Genomic DNA, 16950 nt, shown 5'->3' on the forward strand with positions numbered 1-16950 from the left:
TGTGATGTCTGTAGGAGTGTTACCATGAATATTTGTACGTGCTATCGTAATGCAATCAAGCTAGCGTCGTTAGCATTAGCTAATATCCTAACACGTTTACGACTGTCTGTGTCAGTATTATTACTTCCATCTATCCATTTGCTACCGCTTATTCCCTTCTGGGTCGTGGGGGGCGCTGGAGCCTATCTCAGCTACAATCGGGCGAAAGGCGGGGAACACCCTGGACAAGTCGCCACCTCATCGCAGGGCCAACAAAGATAGACAGACAACATTCACACTCACACACTATTACTTTACAACGGAATTATTTTTGTATTGTTTCCGTTTCACAAATTCCTCAGTAAATTCACCAAAACGCCACCGTGGAGTTATTGAATCCGTTTAGCTGTTCGGAGACCTAACTTCTGTTTTGTTTGCTCAGCCGTTTTACTGCCGCGTTACAGAACGTTTGGAAACAATTAAGGTATGTAAATAAACATTTACTTAATATTTCTGTGTAAATAACTCATTTCACAACGTATACATATATATATATGGCTTATAGTCAGGTGCGACTTATATATGGAAATTCTAAAATGTAGTGGTTGGGGCTCATATGACATTCCTACAAACGCACCTGCCGCTGATTGGGATGTGCCCCCAGTTGAGTCTCCAGGTGATGATGGGTGTCGGCACGCCGACAGCCTGACAGGTGAACGTGACAGTCGCCCCCCGGGCAGCTTGAACAGATTCTTCTGGCGGGCTTGTCACCGAGGGTGGGGCTGTGAAGTGTTTATGGTAAAAAAATACAATTTAAAAAAATTCCTTACGCTCCATAGTTAATGTACACAAAAGCTGTTTTGGAACATGGTCAGGTTAATAAATGCTCGGGCATTTCCATGGAGAGGATGTCTGACCAGAAGCCGAGCCAAGTGTGAAGACAGAATTAGTCACGGCGTGCAAAGGCAGCAAAGCGAGACAGGGCTAAATGTAGAAGATTACGGGCGCGGACTTACTGCAGCCGTACTCATCGGAGCGGTCGGGGCAGTCGGGCTCTTCGTCACATTGGTAACTGGCCGGGATGCAAGTGCGGTCGCTCAGGCACTCAAACTGCTCTGGAGCACATCTGTCGTCAGGACCTTTGGTGGCTGCAAGTTGGAGAGCGTACTAATCAGTTCCACCTAGAGATGTCCGATGTGAACGTTAATGGTCTAAGACAGGGGTCGGCAACCCAAAATGTTGAAAGAGCCATATTGGACCAAAAATACAAACACAAATCTGTCTGGTGCCGCAAAAAATTAAAAGCCATATTACATACAGATAGTGTGTCATGAGATATAAATTGAATTAAGAGGACTTAAAGGAAACTAAATGAGCTCAAATATAGCTACAAATGAGGCATAATGATGCAATATGTACATACAGCTAGCCTAAATAGCATGTTAGCATCGATTAGCTTGCAGTCATGCAGTGACCAAATATGTCTGATTAGCACTCCACACAAGTCAGTAACATCAACAAAACTCACCTTTGTGCACTCACGCACAACGTTAAAAGTGTGGTGGACAAAATGAGACAGAAAAAAAGTGGTATAAAACACTTCATCGTATGGGCAGCTGTTTTCCGGCACCCGGACCTGAGGCCGAGGGTCTATGCCTTTTACCACCCCAGGCCCGGGGGGCCCTCCCGTTCATATGTCAGGACACACAGAAGTGAGCCAGGTCACCGAGCAGTCATCCAGGTCCGCCAGGCCACGCAAACCATTAGGAGCACGATAAATCGGGCAACGCAGGATCACGTGGTCGGCAGTCTGCTCCTCCGCGCCACACTCACACGTCGCGTTAGGTGCTAAGCCCCACTGGAACATGTTTGAGCGGAAGCGACCGACACCAGTTCGGAGGCGGTTAAGCCTCACCCAGGCCACTCGTGGTAGTGAGAGGCCTGGTATTGAGCCGGTGTCAGGTATGAAGTCACGGAGTCTGGAGGAGATGGTATGCTCCAGGTCCGTGCTCCATTTGTGATTCGCCCAGTGAGCCGCCCTGATGTTGTTGTCACTGCATTGCTGCAGGAGCTTCAGGGCGGCTGGTACCAGTGGGTCTCTGGAGGGGAGGCGGGGCGTTGGCTCTGAGGAGAGTGTGAGCCTTTCATGGAGCAGGTGGTTCTCATCCATGTTTGCCCGGCCCGCCAGAGTTGCTACAGCACCTTGGCGACGAAGCTCAGCGGGTTGGATGCCTGCTAAGATGGGCAGTAGCTCCACAGGGGTGGGGCGCAGGCATCCAGTGATAACACGCAAGGCTTCGTTGATCGGGACATCAAGTTGTTTAGAGTGAGCACTGCGCGCCCAGACAGGTGCGCAGTACTCAGCAGTTGAGTAGACCAGGGCAAGTGCTGCTGTTCGCAGAGTTCTTGCCCCGGCACCCCAACCGGACCCGACCAACCGTCTCAGCAGTGAGACGCGGGTGTTGAGTTTCTTGCGTGTTGCCAAGAGGTGTTTACGGAAAGTGAGCGACCTGTCCAGGGTGACCCCAAGGTATTTAGGGTCAGGACGAGGGTCTTCAGGTGTAGGACGAGGCCGGCATAGGGTAAGGGAAGCCCCATCCGGCTTCCGCACCTCGAACCTGATCTCACGATCCGCTTCCCAATTGTATAGGTGGAAAGCTTGTGTCACCGTCTTGGATTCGCTGAGCTTCAATCTCCAGTTATGGAGGTAAGCCACTAAAGTCTCCATGTCCTGGCTTAGAGTTCCCTCCAAGGCCTGCCAGTCCCTGTCGGAGTGCAGCAGCGCGAGATCGTCTGCGTATGCGAACCTCCGTGAGACTGTGGCAGGCAGGTCGTATGTATAGATGTTATACAGGAGGGGAGCCAGGACAGATCCCTGGGGGACGCCATTTTTCAGGCGCCGCAACCTGCTTTTATCTCCGTTACTGGTGGTGAGAGTAAAGCTGCGGTTCCAGACAAGCTCCATGATCATTTTGACCATGTGCCTGTCTGGAAGCAGGCGGAGAAGTTTGCAGGTGAGGCCGCGGTGCCAGACTGTGTCATAGGCAGCAGTCAGGTCTATGAAATAAAACATAAAACACGTCCTAGAAAGTCGGAGAAAGTTATACATGTAAACAATCTAGGGTGAGTTCAAGGACCGCCAAAATTAGTAGGACAAAACGGCGCTCGCCAAATACTCGAATCAGTGAAGCATGTTTAATATAAACAGTGTGATTTATAACAATTAGGGAGGTTTGTGTCATGTTTGTCCTCCAACAGAAACCATACTAAACAAAAAAATAGATTTTTTTCCCCTCATCTTTTTCCATTCTTCATACATTTTTGAAAAATCTCCAGAGAGCCACTAGGGCGGCGCTAAAGAGCCGCATGCGGCTCTAGAGCCGCGGGTTGCCGACCCCCGGTCTAAGACAATGTAGTCGACAAACCCTGGCTAAGTACAATGTACTTGACTAGTTCTGGTCTAAGACAATGTAGTCGAATAGCCCTTGTTTAGAACTATGTACTTGAGTAGTACTGGTCTGGACAATGTAGTGGACTAACCCTGGTCTAGAACAATGTCCTTGACTAGTGCTGGTCTAAGACAATGTAGTCGACTAGCCCTGGTCTAAAACAATGTACTTGACTAGTACTGGTCTAGACAATGTAGTCAACTAACCCTGGTCTAGAACAATGTAGTTGACTAGTCCTGGTCTAGAGCAATGTAATTGACTAGTCCTGGCCTAGGACAATGTAGTTGACTAACCCTGGTCTCGAACAATGCAGTTGACTAGTTATCATTTGACTAGTTCGGGTCTAGCGCAATGTAGGCTAACCCTGATCTAGTACAATGTAGTCGACTAGCCCTGGTCTAAAACAATGTACTTGACTAGGCCTGGTCTAGCACAATGTACTTGACTAGTACTGTTCTAAAACAATGTACTTGACTAGCCCTGGTCTAGTACAATGTACTTGGCTAGTCCTGGTCTAGTGCAATGTAGGCTAACCCTGGTCTAGTACAATGCAGTGAAATAGCCCTTGTCTAGAACAATGTACTTGACTAGCACTGGTCTAAAACAATGTACTTAACTAGCACTGGTCTGGACAATGTAGTCGACTAACCCTGGGCTAGAAAAATGTAGTTGACTAGTTCTGGTCTAGAGCAATGTAGTTGACTAGTCCTGGCCTAGGACAATGTAGTTGACTAACCCTGGTCTCGAACAATGCAGTTGACTAGTTCGAGTCTAGAGCAATGTAGGCTAGCCCTGGTCTAGTACAATGTAGTCGACTAGCCTTGGTCTAAAACAATGTACTTGACTAGCCCTGGTCTAGCACAATGTACTTGACCAGTACTGGTCTAGAACAATGTACTTGACTAGGTCTGGCCTAGTGCAATGTAGGCCAGCCCTGGTCTAGTACAATGTAGTTAAATAGCCCTGGTCTAGGACAATGTAGTCAACTAGCCCTGGTCTAAAACAATGTACTTGACTAGGCCTGGTCTAGCACAATGTACTTGACCAGTACTGGTCTAAAACAATGCACTTGACTAGCCCTGGTCTAGAACAATGTACTTGGCTAGTCCTGGTCTAGTGCAATGTAGGCTAACCCTGGTCTAGTACAATGCAGTGAAATAGCCCTGGGCTAGAACAATGTACTTGACTAGTACTGGTCTCGAACAATGCAGTTGACTAGTTCGAGTCTAGAGCAATGTAGACTAGCCCTGGTCTAGTACAATGTAGTTGAATAGCCCTGGTCTAGTACAATGTACTTGACTAGTTTTGGCCTAGAGCAATGTAGGCTAGCCCTGGTCTAGTACAATAGAGTTGAATAGCCCTGGTCTAGGACAATGTACTTGACTAGTACTGGTCTAAAACAATGTACTTTACTAGCTCTGGTCTAGAACAATGTACTTGACTAGTGTTGGTCTAAAACAATGTACTTGACTAGCCCTGGTCTAGAACAATGTACTTGGCTAATCCTGAACTAGCGCAGTGTAGGCTAGCCCTGGTCAAGTACAATGTAGTGAAATAGCCCTGGTCTAGGACAATGTACTTGACTAGTGCTGGGCTAGAACAATGTACTTGGCTAGTCCTAGTCTAGCGCAATGTAGGCTAGCCCTGGTCTAGTACAATGTAGTGAAATAGCCCTGGTCCAGGACAATGTACCTGACTAGTGCTGGGCTAAGACAATGTAGTTGACGAGCCCTGGCCAAGTCCAATATACTTGACTAGTCCTGGTCTAGAGCAATGTAGGATAGCCCTGGTCTAGTACAATGTAGTTGAATAGCCCTGGTCTAGAACAATGTACTTGACTAGTACTGGTCTAAAAAAATGTACTTTACTAGCCCTGGTCTAGAACAATGTACTTGACTAGTGCTGGTCTAAAACAATGTACTTGACTAGCCCTGGTCTAGAACAATGTACTTGGCTAGTCCTGATCTAGCGCAGTGTAGGCTAGCCCTGGTCAAGTACAATGTAGTGAAATAGCCCTGGTCTAGGACAATGTACTTGACTAGTGTTGGGCTAGAACAATGTACTTAGCTAGTCCTGGTCTAGCGCAATGTAGGCTAGACCTGGTCTAGTACAATATAGTGAAATAGCCCTGGTCTAGGACAATGTACTTGACTAGTGCTGGGCTAAGACAATGTAGTCGACGAGCCCTGGCCAAGTCCAATGTACTTGACTAGTGCTGGTCTAGGGCAATGTAGGCTAGCCCTGGTCTAGTACAATGTAGTTGAATAGCCCTGGTCTAGCACAATGTACTTGACTAGTACTGGTCTAAAACAATGTACTTTACTAGCCCTGGTCTAGAACAATGTACTTGACTAGTGCTGGTCTAAAACAATGTACTTGACTAGCCCTGGTCTAGGACAATGTACTTGGCTAATCCTGAACTAGCGCAGTGTAGGCTAGCCCTGGTCAAGTACAATGTAGTGAAATAGCCCTGGTCTAGGACAATGTACTTGACTAGTGTTGGGCTAGAACAATGTACTTGGCTAGTCCTGGTCTAGCGCAATGTAGGCTAGCCCTGGTCTAGTACAATGTAGTGAAATAGCCCTGGTCTAGGACAATGTACCTGACTAGTGCTGGGCTAAGACAATGTAGTTGACGAGCCCTGGCCAAGTCCAATGTACTTGACTAGTTCTAGTCTAGAGCAATGTAGGCTAGCCCTGGTCTAGTACAATGTAGTTGAATAGCCCTGGTCTAGAACAATGTAGTCCACTAGCCCTGGTCCAAAACAATGTACTTGACTAGCCTTGGTCTAGAACAGGGGTCACCAACCTTTTTGAAAGCAAGAGCTACTTCTTGGGTACTGATTAATGCGAAGGGCTACCAGTTTGATACACATTTAAATAAATTGCCAGAAATAGCCAATTTGCTCAATTTACCTTTAACTCTATGTTATTATTAATAATCAATGATATTTACACTTAATTGAACGGTTTAAAAGAGGACAAAACACGAAACAAATGACAATTAAATTTTGAAACATAGTTTATCTTCAATTTCGACTCTTTAAAATTCAAAATTCTACCGGAAAAAAAAGAAGAGAAAAACTAGCTAAATCGACTCTTTTTGAAAAAATTAAAAATATAATTTATGGAACATCATTAGTCATTTTTCCTGATTAAGATTAATTTTAGAATTTTGATGACATGTTTTAAATAGGTTAAAATCCAATCTGCACTTTGTTAGAATATATAACAAATTGGACAAAGCTATATTTCTAACAAAGACAAATCATTATTTCTTCTAGATTTTCCAGAACAAACATTTGAAAAGAAATTCAAAAGACTTTGAAATAAGATTTAAATTTGATTCTACAGATTTTCTAGATTTGCCAGAATATTTTTTTTGAATTTTAATCATAATAAGTTTGAAGAAATATTTCACAAATATTCTTCGTCGAAAAAACAAAAGCTAAAATGAAGAATTAAATCAAAATATATTTATTATTCTTTACAATAAAAAAATACATTTACTTGAACATGGATTTAAATTGTCAGGAAAGAAGAGGAAGGAATTTAACAGGTAAAAAGGTATATGTGTTTAAAAATCCTAAAATCATTTTTTAGGTTGTATTTTTTCTCTAAAATTGTCTTTCTGAAAGTTATAAGAAGCAAAGTAAAAAAAAATAATGAATTTATTTAAACAAGTGAAGACCAAGTCTTTAAAATATTTTCTTGGAGTTTCAAATTCTATTTGAGTTTTGTCTCTCTTAGAATTAAAAATGTCGGGCAAAGCGAGACCAGCTTGCTAGTAAATAAATACAATTTAAAAAATAGAGGCAGCTCACTGGTAAGTGCTGCTATTTGAGCTATTTTTAGAACAGGCCAGCGGGCTACTCATCTGGTCCTTACGGGCGACCTGGTGCCCGCGGGCACCGCGTTGGTGACCCCTGGTCTAGAACAATGTACTTGACTAGTCCTGGTGTAGCACAATGCAGTCGACTCACGGCAGTCGATCTCGTCAGAGTTGTCCTCGCAGTCGTTGTCGCCGTCACAACGCCAGAGCTTGAGGGCGCAGCGGCCGTTCCTACACTTGAACTCGTTGGGCTCACATGGCGACGGAGTTCCTGCAAAGACAAGAGGTGAGCGCTCGGGTGTGCACGTACGAACACACGCGGGCACTCACCGCATCGCAACTCGTCGCTTCCGTCCGAGCAGTCGCGCTCTCCGTCACAGATGTAGTCCCTGGGGATGCATTCCCCACTCTGACACTTCGCCTGGTCCGCCCTGCACAGTCCCGGGACGACGGGAGGCTGCGGAGGTTTGGCGGCGGTGCTGGTGGTGGTGGCGCGGGTGGGCGCGGTCGGGAAAACGGGCCCGATCATATCTGCAACAGATCTCTGGTTAAATCCGGCAACCGTGGCGACGGCGCAGCGGGGCAATAAGTGTCTCTTCATGCCGGGGGGGGGCGGCCACGTTACAAGCTGCCGGCCGGCGACTCACCGCAATTGTTCTCGTCGCTCATATCGCGACAGTCCGCTCGGTTGTCACACAGGTATTCCAACAGGATGCAAGACCCGTCGCCACACCTGTGCTCGTCCGGCATGCAGGGCACGATGGCGGGGGGGACTAGGGAGGGTGCGGGAGGAAGGACGAGTTGACATGCAAGACAACAACAACGCACGGCATCACACCGACACACAAACACACAAGCAGGTACGGCACCATTTTGACTTTGGCATGCGCAAGGGACTTTTACAACACTTCTTGGGGTTATTTAGAGGGTATGGCATTTTCTGAGGTGACAATGTTATTTTTTTCATCATAAACGTATTTCTTATTAAAATGACACGTCAAATATGTAGTACTACATCTATATTTCTCTATTAGGGATGTAACGACATGCACATTTCATAATAATAATAATAGATTTTATTTGTAAAAAAACACTTTACATTGAGTAAACAACCTCAAAGTGCTACAGTGTATTAAAAAAATAAAAATAAATAGATAATAAAAAATAAATACAAATAAAAACTAGAACAGCCAAATAGCTAAAACTAGTATGCATGTATCTAAAAAAAGTTTTTTTTTTTCAAAAAGAAGGGTTTTTAGGCCTTTTTTAAAAGCATCCACAGTCTGTGGTGCCCTCAGGTGGTCAGGGAGAGCGTTCCACGGACTGGGAGCGGCGCAGCAGAAAGCTAACTTTACGTTGTTGTCTTTAATTAGACAGCCATACACCTTACAGTCATATAACTTGGCATGCGACACATGCTAACTGATAGCATGCTAAAATTAGCATGTTAACTTTTTGAGCTAGTTTTGCAACCGTTTACCCCAGAGTCATATAACTTGGTACGGGACACTTTTAAACTGTTAGCATGCAAACGTTAGCATGCTAACATTAAAGTGCTAACTTTTTTTTTGTGCTAAATGTACTCTTTTTTTCTGTAATTCCCCAGCCGTACACCTTAGAGTCATATAACTTGGTATGTGACACAAGCTAACTATTACCATGCTCATGTTAGCTTGCGAGCATGCTAACATTAGCATGTTACATTTTTCAGCTAGTTTTGCTACTGTTTACCCCAGCATGCTAAAATTAGCATGTTAACTTTTTGAGCTAGTTTTGCAACCGTTTACCCCAGAGTCATATAACTTGGTACGGGACACTTGTAAACTGTTAGCATGCAAACGTTAGCATGCTAACATTAAAGTGCTAACTTTTTTTTGTGCTAAATGTACTCTTTTTTTTCTGTAATTCCCCAGCCGTACACCTTAGAGTCATATAACTTGGTATGTGACACAAGCTAACTATTACCATGCTCATGTTAGCTTGCGAGCATGCTAACATTAGCATGTTACATTTTTCAGCTAGTTTTGCTACTGTTTACCCCAGCATGCTAAAATTAGCATGCTAACTTTTTGAGCTAGTTTTGCAACCGTTTACCCCAGAGTTATATAACTTGGTACGTGACACTTGTAAAATGTTAGCATGCAAATGTTAGCATGCTAACATTAAAGTGCTAACTTTTTTTTGCTAAATGTACTCTTTTTTTTCTAATTCCCCAGCCGTACACCTTAGAGTCATATAACTTGGTATGTGACACAAGCTAACTATTATCATGCTCACGTTAGCTTGCTAGCATGCTAAAATTAGCGTGTTAACTTTTTCAGCTAGTTGTGCTACCGTTTACCCCAGCGTCATATAACTTGGTATGTGACACTTGTTAACTTTTAGCTCGCAAACGATAGCATGCTAGCCAGCTAACTTAAGCATGCTAACTTTTTCTTCTAATTTTACACTTTTTTCTCTATTTCCGAAGCCATGCACCTTACAGCCATGTTAATTGACATATGAGAAGGGATAAGCGGTAGAAAATGGATGGATGGGACATACTAACTGTTAGCAGGCCTTCGTTAGCACATTTGCTAAGTGTTAGCATTTTAATGTGCGAATGCTAACGTTTTAGGCTAGCTCTGTAGCTAATTTTGTACAGTTAACCTAAAACTGACGGATTCGGACACTCGCCACAATCTTCACAGTACGACGGCTTCCGGCGACCCCCGGCCAGAGGTCCAGGGCACAGATAGCAGGCCCATCAAAATTCCCGCGGGAATTTTCTAGTTCTTATTATCGTGGTAACGTTAGCATGCTAAAAGTTAGCTTGTGTCACATACCAAGTTGTACGACTATAAGGTCTCTGGCTGGGGAATTAGAGTAGAAAGTGTAAAATTAGCTAAAAAAAAGTTAGCACGCTAACGTTAGCATGCTAACAGAGTAACAAGTGCCACATACCAGGTTAAATGACTGCAGGGTAAACGGTTGCAAAATTAGCTCAAAAAGCTTGCACTTTAATGGTAGCATGCTAGCATGCTAACGTTAACATGCTAACAGCTTGTTTCACATGCAAAGTTATATGGCCACAAGGTGTATCGCTGCCGAATTAGAGAAAAAAGAGTCAAATTTGAAAAAAATAGTTAGCCCTTTATTGTTAGCGTGCTAGCATGCTAATGTTAGCACACTAACAGTTAAGTGTCACATACCAAATTATTGTTATTTTAGGCATTCTACTCTGTTCAGCGGTCCTTGAACGCATCGTAAAAAACACAATTCATGTCCACAATTGCTCAAACGGTGATGTGTTCATATAACTTTCGATTGGGGTGTGTTGTTTCTTAATGGGGAAGGACGTTATTGTCTCTTGTTTTCATGTTGCTGGTCAGTCCGTGTGTAGGGATGGGTACCAAATTCAATACTTTTATAGGCACTGATCGAATTACATCAGTACTACCGGGTATCGAGTCACGTAAAAAACCAAACCGTGTTGCAGGTGACCTCACGTCCGGTTGCAGACTACACAGCGGCTCTACGTAAACAATCACTCAAGCAGCACTGAGAGCCGACTAAACTCTCTCTAAGTAACGAAGCAAGTACGCTTGGTAGAAAACGCTCCAACGTGAAGTAAGGCTCCGCCCTTCCGAAACGCGATAGCTCGATGCTAATTTAACACTGCTTTTGCCATCGACAGGCTGTTGATTAGCATTAGTGATTTTGCATGGCGATTTCAAAACAAGTTGGCGATAAAAACTACAACTAATGTAAATGTTACAATCAAGCAGCCGGAGTGTAATTGGCACAATACCCTGTAAACACTTTGTAGGGCGCAACGTGACACATTCAGTTTCCTGGAAAAATCTACATCCTGGTTAGATAGCCTGTGCAGAACTGCCATCTAATGTCTAGGAAGTACAAATGCATTTCAAATGAGACTCATATATAAATATACATTATCAGAACTGAACTGAACCCACTTTTATTCTCCGGCTTTTAAATCGGCGTGAGTCTTGTGGTCTTCCGTGTCTTTTATTGTTTTATTCTATTATATGTATTGTTTTATTCTATTTTATTGATGCATTTTATCATTTTATTTTCATAAGGAACTGGTGTGTAATAGGCACAATACCTACAGTGTAAACACTTTGTAGGGCGCAACGAAACGCATTCAGTTTCCTGGAAAAAATCCACTTCCTGGTTAGATAGCCTGCTCAGTGCTGCCATCTAATGTCTTGGAAGTCCATCAGGAGTTTTACCAGAGGTATCATTATTAGCGTTTATCGTTAGATCCCTAATACGCGTTTTCTTCCCTTCTATAATGTAAACTTCAGCTTTACAGATGCCATAATAGTCACAGACGTCATGCCATGCGAGAGTCCTCTCTTTGGACTGTGCCAGGCTACTTTTCATTGGCGTTCCATGCAAAACATTGACGGGACCACGTGATAGTTTGCACTTTGCACGTGTCACCGAGGGCTCTTCTGGTAACACAGCCATCCTAGGTGGTCTAAAGGCGCCATGCAGCGCGAGGTGACACACTACAAACCTGGCACGGCTAGGGGCTTCACTGAGGGCAGCGGTCGAACTAGAAACCAGAAGGACATGTTAGACCTTTGCAGGATCTTACCGGATCCATGCCATTTATGTAACGCTCGCAACATAAACCTACATTTTTTTGTGTTAATTTTCCAACTCGAACATGTCTCGAACTTCTCTAAATGAGTATTGGGAACTTTATTTCATTTATTACAGTTGAGTCTTTTTAAAATGTTATTGTATTTTTTGTATTTTTATTTTATAAAAAAAAAATACAAATTATATATAATAAATAAAATGTTATAAAATGTTATTAAAAAATTAATAAAAATGTTGACTCATGAGTAAAAAGATATTTATTTTTTCATGCATTTTATTTTGTTATGAAACTAAAAAAATAAAAATAATATATAAGACAAAAATAGAATAAAATAAAAAAAATTGTTGTGTTTTTTTCAACTCTAAAGGTGGCAATACATGTCTCGAACTTCTCTAAATGAGTATTGGCAACTTTATTTCATTTATGACCGTTGAGTCTTTTTTTAAATTTTATTGTATTTTAATTTTATTTTTTTTAATAAAAAAATACAAATAATATATAATAAATAAAATTTGATAACATTTTATTAAAAAAATTATAAAAATGTTGACTCGTGAGTTGAAATATATTTATTTTTTCTTGCATTTTATTTTGTTATGAAACTAAAAAAATAAAAAATAAATAAATAAGACAAAAAAGAACAAAATAAAATTAAAAATAAAATACAAATGTTGAATCATGAAAAAAAATACTTTTTTTTACTGTATTTAATTTTTTATGAAATTTTACAAATAAAAACAATATATAACACAAGCATAGAATAAAATACGATAAAACTGTTGACTCATGAGTAAAAATATATTTAGTTTTTCTATTGTGTTTTATTTTTTTATGAAATTAAAAAAAGAAAAATAATGTACAACACAAAAATAGAAAAAAATTAAATAAAAATGTTGACTCATGAGTAAAAATATATTTATTTTTCTTGCATTTTATTTTGTTATGAAACTAATTAAATAAAAATAATATACAGTATAAAATAGAATATAAAATAAAATAAAAATGTTGACTCATGAAAATTTTTTTACTTTTACACTGTATTTCATTTTTTATGAAATTTAAAAAATAAAAACAATATATAACACAAACATAGAATAAAATGAAATAAAAATGTTGACTCATGAGTAACAAGAATAAAGGTAGCAGGAGTGAGTTTACTACAGTGATTCAACAAACAAAAACATATTCTGACAACAAGTAACGTAAACAACAATTGAGGTAACCGGACTTGTGTTAGGATACATATATATGTATACATCTACATAAATACATCTATATACATCCATACATTATATATTCATGTATCGTATACATATATACACACATATATAAATATATATATATATATATATATATATATATATATATATATATATATATATATATATATATATATATATATATATATATATATAAATGTATGTACATACATACATTATCAGAACTGAACTGAACCCACTTTTATTCTCTGGCTTTTAAATCGGCATGAGTCTTGTGGTCTTCTGTGTCTTTTATTGTTTTATTCTATTATACTGCTTAGTTTTTTTATTGTTTTATTCTATTTTATTGATGTATTTTATTATTTTATTATTAATTTTTTGTTTATTGTTTACTTGTTTCATTTGAAATACTTGTAATTTGATTAATTTTATTGTTTCTTTGTTTATGTGCAGCACTCTGGAGACAGTTTTGTTGTTTTATAGTGCTATATAAATAAAGGGGATTGGATTGGATATATGTATACGTATATGCATACATATATACATACACGTATATTCATATAGATACATACACATATGTATACATACATATACGCATATATGCATACATCCATATACATATATTATACATACATACACAAATACATACACATATGCATATACATATATACATACATATATATGTCCTTACCTTCTCCAAGCTGCCTGAAGGTAAAGCCCTCCACTGATGTGACGTAGGAGGCGATTTCTCCACTCTGCACGACGCTGTAGAGCACACTTCGGATCTGTTGGCTGTTGCTGTTGTAGTCGGAGCCGACGTCCAGTTCCACAAACACGTCAGCGCCATTCTCTCTAAGCAGCCTCCTGGAAGAGCAAAAGAGGATTGATGAGGCAACAGAATCCACCACGTCCGGATGCTCTCTGTGGATTATAATTCTGCCTTCAATACAATAATCCCGGACAGACTCTGCAATAAACTGGACACTCTTGGCCTCCCCCCTCTCACAAACGCCTGTATAAGGGACTTCCTAACGGACCGACCCCAGAATGTGAGACTTGGCCCCCACCTCTCATCCACCCGCACGCTGAGCATCGGCTCCCCACAGGGCTGTGTGCTGAGCCCCCCTCCTCTACTGCCTCTACACCCATGACTGCAGTCCAGCCCACAGTGACAACCTTATCGTCAAGTTTGCTGACGATACCACAGTGGTCGGGCTCATCTCCAGGGGTGACGATGCTGCCTACAGGGAGGAGGTCCTGAAGCTGACGGCCTGGTCTTCGGAGAACAACCTCGCTCTCAACACCAGCAAGACCAGAGAGATCATCGTCGACTTCAGGAGGAGCAGCACCGACACTGCCCCCCCTCTACATCAACGGCGAGCGTGTGGAGGGGGTCCACACCTTCAGGTACCTTGGAGTCCACATCTCTAACGACCTTTCCTGGACAGTCAACACCACAGCAATCATCAAGAAGGCTCAGCAGCGGCTACACTTCCTGAGAGTCCCCGGGAAGTACAACCTGAAGCCTGACCTGCTGCTGACCTTCTACCGCTCGTCCATCGTGAGCCTGCTGACCTACTGTATTACAGTATGGTACGGCAGCTGCACTGCAGCAGACAGGGAGAGGCTGCAAAGAGTGGTCAAGACGGCTCAAAAGATCATCGGCCGCCCTCTCCCCTCTCCGATGGACATCTGCACCTCCCGCTGCCTAAACAGAGCCAGTGCCATCATCAAGGACAGCACCCACCCTGGCTCTGACCTGTTCCACCTGCTGCCCTCTGGGAAGCGCTACAGGTGCATTAAAACCAAGACGAACAGGCTAAAAAACAGCTTCTTCCCCAGGGCCATAACCACCCTGAACAGACTTCCCCATTGACCCTCATAACTGCCTTCTCTTCGGTGCAATAACCCATTCCACCAACGACCCTGTTTCATGTAGATATTCATGTAGATATTCATTTCACCCTCTGTATAGAGTGTACACTTGTTTTATCGCACTGTATGGAATGGCCTCAATCTCGTTGCCCTGCGTAATGACAATAAAGCTGATTCTGATTCAGATTCTGAATCGTGCTTCTTACAACAGGGGCATCCAAAGTGCGTCCAGGGGCCATTTTTTTAGACCGCAGTGTAATTAATTCAGAACATGGATTATTAGATATTACACAAAAACAATTTGATTTTATACAAAACCCAAAACCAGTGAAGTTGGCACGTTGTGTAAATGGTAAATAAAAACAGAATACAATGATTTGCAAATCCGTTTCAACTTATATTCAATTGAATAGACTGCAAAGACAAGATATTTAATCTTCGAATTGAGAAACTAATTTTTTTTTGGCAAATAATCATTAACTTAGAATTTAATGGCAGCAACACATTGCAAAAAAGACCACAGAACACTTTTCCACTTTGCCTGAGTCCATCTTAGAAGAGCTCGGGCCCAGTGAAGCCGGCGGCGTTTCTGGGTGTTGTTGATAAATGGCTGTCGCTTTGCATAACTTGCACTTACAGATGCAGCGACAAACTGTAGTTACTGACAGTGGTTTTCTGAAGTGTTCCTGAGCCCATGTGGTGATATCCTTTACACACTGATGTCGGTTTTTTGATGCAGTACTGCCTGAGGGATCCAAGGTTGCGTAATATCATCGCTTACGCGCAGTGATTTCTCCAGATTCTCTGAACCTTTTGATGATATTACAGACCGTAGATCAGGGGTGTCCAAAGTGCAGCCCGGGGGCCATTTGCAGCCCGCAGGTCATGTTTTAACGGCCCCACGGCACATTTTAAAAATACGATTTAAAACATTTTAAAACGTAAAAAGTGGTATAAAAGAGCAAACAGGTGAAATGTAACAAGAAATTGTTGCAATGTTTAATCTTAATAACACAAAGCCGCCATGCAGGCTGTTTCTTTCTTATCCGAGGTCGGGTCGCGGGGGCAGCAGCCTAAGCAGGGAAGCCCAGACTTCCCTCTCCCCAGCCACTTCGTCCAGCTCTTCCCGGGGGATCCCGAGGCGTTCCCAGCCCAGCCGGGAGAAATAGTCTTCCCAACGTGTCCTGGGTCTTCCCCGTGGCCTCCTACCAGTCGGACGTGCCCTAAACACCTCCCTAGGGAGGCGTTCGGATAAATAATAATGTATCAAAATCAATGTCATTATGAATTATTGACCTATTGAAGGTTCCAATTACGTCACGTTAAATATTCCACTTTGAGATATTTTTTGGGGAAAATGTAGCATATTTTGTGTTTGCCATATAAAAAACTGAGCTGTTTTTTTTTAAGAAGGGCCTAAAACAAACAAACAAAAAACATAAACAACTATAAAACTTATAATTGACGGATAGATCTGAAGTTGATCTCGAGATTATTGTGTTAAAAGTAAACAGTAAAAAAAATTTATAATTTATTTTTTTAACACTTTAATGAGTAGGACCCTTTTGGATCCCCAATAATTTTAGTGTGATTTGTTTTTAAGTGTCATTGCTCAAAAAATAATAATGACTTAGAATCATTGGTGTTACGAGTTATTGACCTTTTTAAGGCTCAAATCATTTTATAATCTCAAATATTCCATTTTAAAAAAATTATTGGGTGAAAATATTGCATATTTTGTGTTTTTCCCATTAAAAAAAACGGGTTTTCTTTGACAAAAAGAGCATACTACTTAAATCTTTAAAAACATTATATTGACAGATAGACCTAATGTTGATCTAGAGACTTAAAACTTGAATAATAATAAAAATAATAATACTGAATAATGACACATTTTTAATATTTTTTTTACCAAAACCCTTTGGGGTCCCCAGGATCAAGCCTGAGTGGAGACCTACATGTATATTTGTTATACATA

The 16950-nt window shown here is 41.4% G+C and overlaps 1 protein-coding gene across 1 annotated transcript in view; it reads right to left on the reverse strand.

Annotated features, from left to right (window-relative positions):
- hspg2 (heparan sulfate proteoglycan 2) overlaps positions 1-16950 on the reverse strand; it is a 337691-nt gene that overhangs the window by 189956 nt on the left and 130785 nt on the right. The window contains exons 7-12 of the mRNA XM_062052774.1: positions 13789-13961; positions 7907-8032; positions 7590-7790; positions 7411-7530; positions 996-1127; positions 617-761 (exon numbers count right to left, since the gene is read on the reverse strand). Coding sequence (XP_061908758.1) covers positions 617-761; positions 996-1127; positions 7411-7530; positions 7590-7790; positions 7907-8032; positions 13789-13961 — 897 coding nt within the window. The remainder of the gene's footprint in view (positions 1-616; positions 762-995; positions 1128-7410; positions 7531-7589; positions 7791-7906; positions 8033-13788; positions 13962-16950) is intronic.

Source organism: Entelurus aequoreus, linkage group LG07 (assembly GCF_033978785.1).
Source record: "Entelurus aequoreus isolate RoL-2023_Sb linkage group LG07, RoL_Eaeq_v1.1, whole genome shotgun sequence".
Classification (NCBI taxonomy): Eukaryota; Metazoa; Chordata; class Actinopteri; order Syngnathiformes; family Syngnathidae; genus Entelurus; species Entelurus aequoreus.